Consider the following 12,946-nt stretch of genomic DNA (forward strand, 5'->3'; position numbering starts at 1 on the left):
TATATTGTGAAAATGGAAAATGTTTTATCATGAAATTTATAATTACATCATGAAACAGAGAAATCCATAATTAAATGATTCAATTTAATTTTACATTAATGATACATGTAATACCACATTTATGTATTTGATTCAAATGAAAAATGAAAGTAATTCTTTTTTTTTTGGTATAGTTTTTTTCCCAATACAGTCGCACCAATAAACGCTATAAACGGCTACATTAGGGACACATTTTAATTGTACGTGAGTGTGTGTGTTAATATATGTATATATATATATATACTGTATATATATATATATATATATATATATATATTATCATTATCCATCCATTCTCTACCGCTTATTCCCTTCGGGGTCGCAGGGGGCGCTGGAGCCTATCTCAGCTACAATCAGGCGGAAGGCGGAGTACACCCTGGACAAGTCGCCACCTCATCGCAGGGCCAACACAGATAGACAGACAACATTCACACTCACATTCACACACTAGGGCCAATTTTAGTGTTGCCAATCAACCTATCCCCAGGTGCATGTCTTTGGAGGTGGGAGGAAGCCGGAGTACCCGGAGAGAACCCACGCAGTCACGGGGAGGACATGCAAACTCCACACAGAAAGATCCCGAGCCCGGGATTGAACCCAAGACTACTCAGGACCTTCGTATTGTGAGGCAGATGCACTAACCCCTCTACCACCGTGCTGCCCATATATATATATACAGGTAAAAGCCAGTAAATTAGAATATTTTGAAAAACTTGATTTATTTCAGTAATTGCATTCAAAAGGTGTAACTTGTACATTATATTTATTCATTGCACACAGACTGATGCATTCAAATGTTTATTTCATTTAATTTTGATGATTTGAAGTGGAAACAAATGAAAATCCAAAATTTCGTGTGTCACAAAATTAGAATATTACTTAAGGCTAATACAAAAAAGGGATTTTTAGAAATGTTGGCCAACTGAAAAGTATGAAAATGAAAAATATGAGCATGTGCAATACTCAATACTTGGTTGGAGCTCCTTTTGCCTCAATTATTGCGTTAATGCGGCGTGGCATGGAGTCGATGAGTTTCTGGCACTGCTCAGGTGTTATGAGAGCCCAGGTTGCTCTGATAGTGGCCTTCAACTCTTCTGCGTTTTTGGGTCTGGCATTCTGCATCTTCCTTTTCACAATACCCCACAGATTTTCTATGGGGCTAAGGTCAGGGGAGTTGGCGGGCCAATTTAGAACAGAAATACCATTGTCCGTAAACCAGGCACGGGTAGATTTTGCGCTGTGTGCAGGCGCCAAGTCCTGTTGGAACTTGAAATCTCCATCTCCATAGAGCAGGTCAGCAGCAGGAAGCATTAAGTGCTCTAAAACTTGCTGGTAGACGGCTGCGTTGACCCTGGATCTCAGGAAACAGAGTGGACCGACACCAGCAGATGACATGGCACCCCAAACCATCACTGATGGTGGAAACTTTACACTAGACTTCAGGCAACGTGGATCCTGTGCCTCTCCTGTCTTCCTCCAGACTCTGGGACCTCGATTTCCAAAGGAAATGCAAAATTTGCATGGTTGGGTGATGGTTTGGGGTGCCATGTCATCTGCTGGTGTATGTATCAATTATTGAGAAAAAGAGAAAGTGACACAAACGCCCTCTGGTGTTCTATTGTGGTACTACACTGACTTTGTGAAGCTGAAACTGGGCTCATTGACATTCGAGCAAAAGCATGTGACGCCATCTACTGTTAGACTTCGGGAAGACGTCAGATGCAACAGAACACAAATAAAAGCCAGCACAATACTGTTCTTTTTCCCATTTATTTAACTGCAGTATTGCATACAAACAAATCTAGAAAGCTAAAAAATATCTAGTGTTTCCAAGAAAGCATCATAATGTAATGGAGCAATAACCAAGACCATAATAATATAATAATAATAAAGCAAAAAAGAAGAAAGAAAAAAGAACCACACAAACATGGCAGAGTCTTATTTTCGCTTGCTTGCTCCAACACATTACAGTCATAGATAAGAGACAGATATCACACATCTGTACCAAGAAAATGCTAAGATATACTTTTTTGTACAAAGCACCTTCTTACAAGAACACAAAACATAAAACATGAGCAATGTAATCATTAAAATCACTTGAAAGTCACCATTGGGAAATGATGTGAAAACAGAACGGTACCAGTACCTTATTAGCTTGACAAAATGACAAATTACAAAACTGCTGATACTCTTTCAATAAGTAGCTGTTTTTTTTTTAAAGAGTGCCACTTTTGTATGACAAAAATAGTGCAGACATTCATGCCACTGAAGTCCTCATCAGTCCTGATGTTGTAGTGCTGAAACTACATGTCAACATGTACCAGCAGTAACACAATAAACAGATACTGTCAACACACGTACAACTGCATACAAGTACATCGATAAATGTGAAGCCATAAAAAAGTTGTAAGAAGAAATGAGCACAGTGTCTTTAAGACTGTGGTGGCAAAACACTGATTGAAATATAAGTATTCACCTGTGTAACATCTTTCAGTTTACTTGAATTATTCATGAAACATACTTTTGGAAATGTCAAGACTACAATAACTACCTCATAAATGTACAAAAATCTTGGGACATATCGCCAAATTCACTAGTCAGGGCTTGGACTAGGCCCATTAGTTCCATTTTTGTTCCCAGAGCGCAGAAGCAAAGACCATTAAGGTACGCTTGGAGGAGTTTGGTGTGGAGGAACCTGAGAACCCAGACCTAAATCCCATCCAACGCCTTTGTGATGCAGAAGAACATACAGTAGGGAAGGGATTCATATGGCCCCATTCCTGGGTGGATCTTGCATGACAGGAAGAGGGGAGGGGCTAATCATTTTGCAATGCAGTCTGCTGAAAATGATGGAAAGCGACACTTGACATAGCAACTGACAATGTGGTCAAAGTTGGAATTGCCGTAAAACACATTTTAAGATATTCAACACTCTACTGCCGGCTGAAGTGGATAGTGCACCCCCCAATTCGACACGTTTCATGTGTCAGGTAAAACGCACAAATTGACCCATATAAATCCCTTTCCTGCTGTACACTCTTTCTCAGGTCCATCAATGGCCACACATTCCCTAAGAAAGATACTTCTCCAAGCTGTTGGAGGAAAAAAAATATTTTTGAGGGAATTCCAGAAGAGGCCATATTGTCTTCCATTGTCACTTCCTGTAAGTATAAATGTTACGTCTCGATCATATCATGAAGTTACAGTTTGGATTATAGATGATGCAAGTTTGTCAACAGAAAGAGCAAAATAAATATTTTCTTCTCTATCTTATTTTGCAAAACACTTCAACCTGAAAGTGCTTAAAGTCCTAAAAGGCCTTTATACAACATCATTAGTGAAATCCAAAAGATAAGCACATACTATACCAGGGTTTTTCAAAATGTCTCTCCTCAGACAACAGAACAGATGGGGACTTAAAACTACTCCCTGAAAAACTCATGTTCTGTTGTAAGAACTAAAATCCATTCGTTTGACCTTTGACATAACTGTTAGCTTTTTCTTGATTTTTCTAAAGCTGTGGAAGTCTCCTTTGTCTTAGAGAAGGCCTGCCTCACACTTTGAAAACCTCGGTCCTACACAGCTTCTGTTGTTAGCGTTCCAACCCTTTGAGCAAAAAGGCAATGTGGTGCTTGGTTCTTATCCCATTTTTGGTCATTTTGTTAGATTCATTTGTAAATCATTTTAAACCCAAAGGCACTTTTTTCGCTACCATGAATGGCACAATAAGACAACAACTTTTTGTAGGGTGTGGGTTTTTACCACAGGACATTCTGCCAGAGTTCATAGAGAAAAGGCTGATATTTAGGAAATGTAGTGGTACCTCAACCTACTAGTACATTGCGTTCAATGAGCTTGTAACCTTAAAGCAGCCTCGACCATTGAAATGAATTAAAATCAATTTAATTTGTTCTTGGCCCTCCCGAAACAGCACCATTTTAACCTTTATCATGCCTTTTAAAAATAATCACCTTTAGATAAGAAATGTTGTTTAAAAAACGATACAATAGTAGTACAAACAACTACAGTAGTTTAATAAATAATATAATACGAATGTAAAGCATGTAAACTCAGAAGAGAACTTCAAAATCCTTTTTAGTAATTTTTGGTTCTTCCCGTCTCATTAGATCCAAAATGTACAATGAGAACAAAGAGGAATGACTGGTCAATAATAAATCATATTGATAATAACAATGGATTAGATTTATATAGCGCTTTTCTAGACACTCAAAGCACTTTACAGAGAACTACGAAGCCATCATTCATTCACTCCTCATTGACACGTGGATGGTGGTAAGCTACATTTGTAGCCAGAGCCGCCCTGGGCTAAAAAGACGGAAACTTGGCTGCCAACTAGCGCCTACGGCCCCTCTGACCACCACCAAACATTCAATAACATTTATACACCAGTGTATGTTTTGCCCAAGGACACAATCATACCAGGAACCCTCAAGTTGTTGGCACGGCTGCGTCACGCCGTCCCAATAAGGTTGCGATAACAGCAAGTAATGGCGTTAAAAAAAAGAGGATATACTGAATTATAATATTTCCCCCAATCTGTGTCGTGAGGGAGAAGAGTGGATGCTTTTTAGGCAATGTGCTGGGAGAATTACTAGGCAGTTCACTGCTCGCTGTACATATCCTACGAAGTCAGACCTACACTGTTTCAATGTCCATTTCTCAGATGACGCAATTGTTGATGACTGAAGTGTTGATATCAACCAAACCTACCCCCCCCCCTCCACATCCCACCTCCCGGATTGTAAATAATGTAAATAATTCAATGTATATACTCTGATGATTAACTTGTGTGATGACTATTATGCTGATAGTATATATTTGTACCATCAATTGATTTACGTGGACCCCGACTTAAACAAGTTGAAAAACTTATTCGGGTGTTACCATTTAGTGGTCAATTGTACGGAATATGTACTGTACTGTGCAATCTACTAATACAAGTCCCAATCAATCAATCAAAAAGCAGCAATAGCGGCGAGGACATTGCTGGTTCGTAGCGCAGCAGAGCAAAAGACCCTCCTGGACACCTTGAACAGCTTCAAGCTGATCCGTGTGTGGAGGATCAAGCTTCAGTAGCAGGAGGATGTTGGCTTAGGAAGATGGATCGCTGCTTAAAGTTTGGTTTCAAATGGTTGTAAAACAAAGTTATGTCGATTCCCAGCTAAAAGCTAATGCCAGCATGTAAGACTGGATGTTTTGGGGCCAATCTTACGGCGTTCACTGTGGTATTACTTACGCCAGGGCTCGCCAACCCATCAATCTTTGGGACCCGACCAGTCGTTCGCGAAAATATTACAATAAAAAATATTGTATTAATATAACAACAGTGATTCTATGTTGATTTATATACAAAAGTAAACAATGACATGTGCTAAGGCAATCATATTTGATGAAAAAAGCTACAGAAGTACTTCCCCGTTTATCCACTCTTTATCACAGAGGAAAAACTCGCCAGGTGAACAGCTGATATTACTACTTCCGGTGCTGACGTAACCAGACTGGCGTCCCATATGTGACCATAGGATGGACAAGTATACTACAGCGCTACTACTATAGTACCCATAAACAGCTTCCGCAGCAGTGGTGCTCAAAGTGTGGCACAGGGGTCATCTGTGGCCTATGACTCTTTTTTGTCATTATAGGCACATTAAAAAAACAAAAAACACCTGCAAAAATTGAGATAACAGCGAGAAGCGCAATGAGAAAAAACTAAATGTTGACATCAGCCAATAATAAAACCACAAACTTTGCCTTTAAAAAGACATACAAACATTCATACAAATTAATTTAGATACATATATATAGATACACACATATATATATATATATATATATATATATATATATATATATATGTCTTAATAAGGTTATCCAAAAAATAGTGCTCGATACCGTAGTAGAGCGCAATATATGTATGTGTGGGAAAAAAATCATATATATATATAGTACAGGCCAAAAGTTTGGACACACCTTCTCATTCAATGCTTTTTCTTTATTTTCATGACTATTTACATTGTAGATTGTCACTGAAGTCATCAAAACTATGAATGAACACATGTGGAGTTGTGTACTTAACAAAAAAAGGTGAAATAACTGAAAACATGTTTTATATTTAAGTTTCTTCAAAATAGCCACCCTTCGCTCTGATTACTGCTTTGCACACTCTTGGCATTCTCTCGATGAGCTTCAATGGGTAGACACGTGAAATGGTTTTCACTTCACAGGTGTGGCTTATCAGGGTTGATTAGTGGAATTTCTTGCTTTATCAATGGGGTTGGGCCCATCAGTTGTGTTGTGAATGAGAAGGTGTGTCCAAACTTTTGGCTAGTACTGTACATACATATACATATCAACATACAAAAACATATATATACATACATATATACACATATGTACATGCATATATATATATATATATATATATATATATATATATATATATATATATATATATATATATATATATATATATATATGCATATAAATGCATATATACGCATACATACATACATATACATACGTATATACATACAAATACATATGCATACATATATATCCATACATACATATATATATATATATACATATGCATACATGTATATATACATATGCATATATATCGATGTATGTATATATGTACATGTAAACTGTACATACATATACATATGCATACATATATACATACACATATATATCTATACAAATATATATATATATATATATATATATACATATATATATATATATATATATATATATATGCATACATGTATATGTACATATACATATATATCTATACAAACATATATATATATATATATATATACATATATATATATACATACATATATACACAGATACATATATATATATATATATATATATATATGTATATATATATACACACACGTATATGTACACATATACATACATATATACATGTATGTATATATATACATACATATGTATACATACAACACCCAAAACCAGTATAGTTGGCATGTTGTGTAAATTGTAAATAAGAACATAATACAATTATTTGCAAATTCTTTTCAACCTATATTCAATTGAATAGATTGCAAAGACAAGATATTTAATGTTCGAACTGGTAAACTTTGTTATTTAGCTCATTTGGAATTTGATGCCTGCAACATGTTTCAAAAAAGCTGGCACAAGTGGCAAAAAAGAGGAATGCTCATCAAACACTTATTTGGAACATCCCACAGGTGAACAGGCTAATTCGGAACAGGTGGGTGCCATGATTGGATATAAAAGCAGCTTCCATGAAATGCTCAGTCATTCACAAACAAGGATGGGACGAGGGAAATGTGTGAGCAAATTGTCGAACAGTTTAAGAACAACATTTCTCAACAAGCTATTGCAAGGAATTTAGGGATTTCACCATCTACGGTCCGTAATATCATCAAAAGGTTCAGAGAATTTGGAGAAATCACTGCACGTAAGCGGAAAGGCCGAAAACCAACATTGAATGCCTGTGACCTTTGATCCCTCAGGCGGTACTGCATCAAAAAGCGACATCAGTGCGTAAAAGATATCGCCACATGGGCTCAGGAACACTTCAGAAAACTGCTGTCAGTAACTACAGTTCGTCGCTACATCTGTAAGTGCAAGTTAAAACTCTACTATGCAAAGCAAAAGCCATTTATCGACAACACCCAGAAACGCCGCCGGCTTCGCTGGGCCCAAGCTCATCTAAAATGGACTGATGCAAAGTGGAAAAGTGTTCTGCGGGCTGACGAGTCCACATTTCAAATTGTTTTTGGAAACTGTGCACCGGACCAAAGAGGAAAAGAACCATCCGGACTGTTATAGGCGCAAAGTTGAAAAGCCAGCATCTGTGATGGTATGGGGGTGTATTAGTGCCCAAGGCATGGGTAACTTACATATCTGTGAAGGCACCATTAATGCTGAAAGGTACATACAGGTTTTGGAGCAACATATGTTGCCATCCAAGTAACGTCTTTTTCATGGACGCCCCTGCTTATTTCAGCAAGACAATGCCAAGCCACATTCTGCACGTGTTACAACAGCGTGGCTTCGTAGTAAAAGAGTGCGGGTACTAGACTGGCCTGCCTGTAGTCCAGACCTGTCTCCCATTAAAAATGTGTGGCGCATTATGAAGCGTAAAATATGACAACATAGACCGCGGACCGTTGAACAATTTAAGCTGGACATAAAGCAAGAATGGGAAATAATTCCACCTGAAAAGCTTCAAAAATTGGTCTCCTCATTTCTCAAATGTTGACTGAGTGTTGTTAAAAGGAAAGACGGTATAACACAGTGGTGAACATGCTCCTGTGCCAACTTTTTTGCAAAGTGTTGCTGCCATTAAATTCTAAGTTAATGATTATTTGCAAAAAAAAATTAAGTTTCTCAGTTCGAACATTAAATATCTTGTCTTTGCAGTCTATTCAATTGAATATAAGTTGAAAAGGATTTGCAAATCATTGTATTCTGTTTTTATTTCTGATTTACACAACGCGCCATCTTCACTGGTTTTGTGTTTTGTATATACCGTATTTTCCGCACTATAAGGCTCACCTAAAAACCTCAAATTTTCTCAAAAGCTGACAGTGCGCCTTATAATCCGGTGCGCCTTATATATGGACCAATATTGAGCCACAACAGGTCTCGCAACCCCAGCCTCTACTGTAGCGTCTATTCTATGTGCCTTATAATGCGGTGTGCCTTATATATGAACAAAGTTTTAAAATAGACCTTTCATTGAAGGTGCGCCTTATAATCCGGTGCGCCTTATAGTGCGGAAAATATGGTAGAGACAAGGGATCTTGGGCTCAAAAAGGTTGGTGACCACTGACCTATGCCATCTAGCGACTCAGAGGCTCGTAACTCAAATTAAGATGGCAATTTAAAGCATAAGTTGAGGTACCACTGTAATGTATAAGACTTTTGTATATCATGGGAGGCATCTTAATGAATGTAACCTCAAATGGGCTTTCCAGAGTGTATCAATAATGCTTTGTGTCAGACTTGTTGTACTAAATACACTAAGGCACTGTAGTACTCTTACACTTTGGCAGAATGTATTAGAAATCTCTCACATGACTTTCCACGGCGCGAGATCAGTGTTAGTGGCTGTAGAGTGTTTAAGGCTGGGGGGCGTCATAGGCCACATTAATAGGAATGTAGTGTGAGTGATAACGCTATGACTTGCAATGCTACTCATTTAGGAGGGACAAAAACATGGCTTACTGTTTAAAAATGATGTGATAGTGTTGTGGTTCATCAAAAAGTCCAAGGAAAGTGGTTTTAGACCAGGGGTCTCAGACACGCGGCCCGCGGGCCAATTGCGGCCCGCTAGACGTTATTTCACGGCCCGCACCTTAATATGAAAATTTAATGTTAGTGCGGCCCGCGAGTTTTATATGAATGGCGCTTGACAGCGTCATACTTGCCAACCCTCCCGATTTTTCCGGGAGACTCACGAATTTCAGGGCAACCATTCTCTCGAATGTCTTCCGATTTTCACCCAAACAACAATATTAAGGGCATGCCATGATGGCACTGTCTTTAGTGCCCTCTACAACCTGTACAAACAGCGTGCCAGCCCAGTCACATGTTGAATTTGGCTTCTGTACACACACGTAAGTGACTGCAAGACATACTTGGTCACAGGTCACACTGAGGGTGGCCGTATAAACAAGTTTAACACTGTTACAAATATGCGCCACACTGTGAACCCACACCAAACAAGAATGACAAACACATTTCGGGAGAACATCCGCACCGTAACACAACAAACACAACAGAACAAATACCCAAAATCCCATGCAGCCCTAACTCTTCCGGGCTAGAATATACACACCAGCTACCACCAAACCCCGCCCCCCCAACCTTGCTCCCCCACACATCAACCACTTAGGTGTGTTTGCAGAAGCCCATACAACATGTGACTGGGCCGGCACGCTGTTTGTATGGTGAAAAAGTGGACGCGACGACAGGTTGTAGAGGACGTTAAAGGCAGTGCCATCACGGCACGCCCTTAATAATGTTGTCCGGGTTAAAATCGGGACAAATTCGGCAGAATGGAGCCCCGGGAGATAGTCGGGATGGGCACTGAAATTCGGGAATCTCCCGGAAAAATCGGGATGGTTGGCAAATATGTTGCTAGGGCGGGAAAGCCATTCAAAGAAGGTGAATTCATTAAAAAGTGCATGTTAGATTTTTTTAAGAAATATTTTCTTGCGGCCCAGCCTCACCCAGTTTCTGCATCCAGTGGCCCCCAGGTAAATTGAGTTTGAGACCCCTGTTTTAGACAGTCAAGTTTTTGTAGTGTTTTTAACTTTCCAGAAATGAAAAATTCTCCTACTTGAGAGGAATGGGAATGCTGAAGCAAATTGGAATGTTTCCTGAATTCATTAGAAAATGCAGCAAAATGATTGTAGTTTCTCTTTTTAGAGAGCACTCAAATTGCTGCAAGGGTGCTGAAATGCTTCAACAGGGATATAATATACTGGTTGTTGATTGAACACAGAAAGAAAAGCAGAATATTTAGTGTCATGACAGCTTCTTTGGAGCTCTATTGGCTGCTGATGGAACACATATTCTCAACATATTACGCATGTCTCATTAGGCAACTAGCACAAAAAGGCCAATAGCCCATTTATATATTTTGTGTCTTAGCAAAAATAACAAAGACAACACACACAGGTCCATTTCCTAATTTTAGAGAAGTACATATTTGTACGTAAATGCCACAGTTCCTCCTACTTTACTGAGTATAATCTCTCAAGGAGACTTCCAGCAGTAAAGCGTTGGTAAAATAAAACAACTGCAGTTGAACAACACAAAACAACACAGTGATAAAAGGAGACTTCAGGTAATGACCAACAAAACGCGTCGTTGGTGTGACTTTCAGCGAGAGGCACAGCCACTTGTCTGGAGGTCAGAGAGTCTGTGAGGAAAGAGGATTGATTCATTCTTTTACCAGTCTGTAGATGTGATGCTGGGCGCCGTGCTCGCTGTTGGACACCTCAAACACACACGCCATACATAGCAGCGTCTCCTGAGTGTCCCTGTTCGTCACTACCTGTAAACACACACACACACACACTTGAGGACTAATTGGAAACCTGACAGATAATTATAAGCTCAGAACCTAACACAAAACACAATGGAATTGTGAAAATAATGAAATAAATACTTAAAATGCATCTTTAAAAATGAACTTGACATCAGTTTTCACCTGTTGTCCTTTCTGGATCGATTATAATCCATCCATCCATCCATTTTTCTACCGCTTGTCCCTCTCGGGATCGCGGGGGTGCTGGAGCCTATCCCAGCTGCTCCATTATAATCACTAATGTCATTATTAATGATTGTGATCTTATCTCACACCCTAATGCTCTACCTGGCAATCCTATTTCTTCCCTGACTGTATTACACTTCTTCTCAGGCTGACTTTTTAGTCATTTTAGTAAATGTTTGCTGTATTTCTGGCCATAGTTTTTGTTGTTTCTCCATTTTACATAATTTTTTCTGAGAAGGTTTTTTTATGGTAAATATTACATTTTTAATGTCCAATCATTTTACAACTGTCCGATACACTTGACAGTAATTCATCAATACCACAAAGCCAAACAGGACACAAAAGTCCTTCATTTTTTAAAGGGCATACAAACATTATGGATTTTTTTTTTTTTAATTTTTTATAATGCTTGGAATCTCCCAATCAACTCTAGCCCTAAACAGAAATACCAAACATGTAATGTTCTTTTTTATTTTGATTTTAACCCATTGAAGGCCTTTTTATTAAATAATACCACAGTTGTCAAATAATATAATACGTCACTTTACAATTTCAAACCTGTGATAATATCTGATCAAAATGCCTTCAAAAGGGTAAAAATGAAAAGAACATGTTACATTTTTTTGTTTATTACTAAAATTTTTGGAAAAAAGGAAAATAATCCATAATGTTTTTACGCCCTTTAAAACTCACTAACTTTTTTGTCCAGTTTAGCTTTGAAGATAATTGTAAATGTGTATACAGTAATAACAAGCTAATACATATATCACTAATCAATTTATTGTTTCACCTGTATCATCATATCATCTTCCTGATATATTGCACATCAGTGACATGCGGTCACTGGAGGCAGGGCCTCACCTGCCATCATGGAAAGAAAAAAATGTAAAAAGAAAAAAAATCTATTAAATTGTTATATGTATTCAGTGATTATACTATAAAGTTATTTTCCATTTAACTTCACCAGTTTTAGATTATATTTATTCAAAATCGCTGAATTTTCGCATTTGTCGTTCAAATACTGAGAAGAGACGGTGCGGTGATCAGCAGCCAGTTGAGGCACGTCACTCAGTTGTGCCTCAACATGGATTGCGGACTCGGCTAACTGCTGGCCTGCTGTGCAGTGAGACCGTATTGCTATATGAACTATATTATACATTTCCATAGTTTAGTTAGCTGAGGTATATAATGTAGTGTATTTTGTCAACAGTGTTAAGTATTTCTTGTGCTGAGCAATCATAAAACTGCTGCAAAGACGCACTGGCTGAAGCTCGCGTAATCTCGCCTCCTGGTGCCGGTTAATGCATCCCCCGACAGGAGCGCCACACCAACCAAAGCCCACACCCAAACCCTCCACGTGCAAGACCGAATCCACCCAAAAAAAGTCACTTAACAAGAAGCCAAAAAGTGCAAAAACAACAATGCTCGCGCTGGAGGAGCGTGAACGACTGCAAGGACACAACATTAGGTACACCTGCAGACTGCAGCACGGATTTCATAGTTCATTCATTCACAACTCCTCCAACACGAACACCACTGTTCCCGCACTTATAAGTAAAGGTAAGACCATAATAACGTTTTTTTTAATTAAATGTG

The 12,946-nt window shown here is 38.5% G+C and overlaps 1 protein-coding gene across 5 annotated transcripts in view; it reads right to left on the minus strand.

Annotated features, from left to right (window-relative positions):
• Positions 1 to 10,024: 10,024 nt before the first annotated feature.
• Positions 10,025 to 12,946, minus strand: part of tead1b (TEA domain family member 1b) — a 129,121-nt gene continuing 126,199 nt past the window's right edge. For all 5 annotated transcript variants that reach the window (XM_061964003.1, XM_061964004.1, XM_061964002.1 and 2 more), the window contains one exon: positions 10,025 to 11,131. In XM_061964003.1, the coding sequence (XP_061819987.1) occupies positions 11,018 to 11,131 (114 nt within the window). In that variant the 3' untranslated portion in view covers positions 10,025 to 11,017. The remainder of the gene's footprint in view (positions 11,132 to 12,946) is intronic.

Source organism: Nerophis lumbriciformis, linkage group LG06 (assembly GCF_033978685.3).
Source record: "Nerophis lumbriciformis linkage group LG06, RoL_Nlum_v2.1, whole genome shotgun sequence".
Classification (NCBI taxonomy): Eukaryota; Metazoa; Chordata; class Actinopteri; order Syngnathiformes; family Syngnathidae; genus Nerophis; species Nerophis lumbriciformis.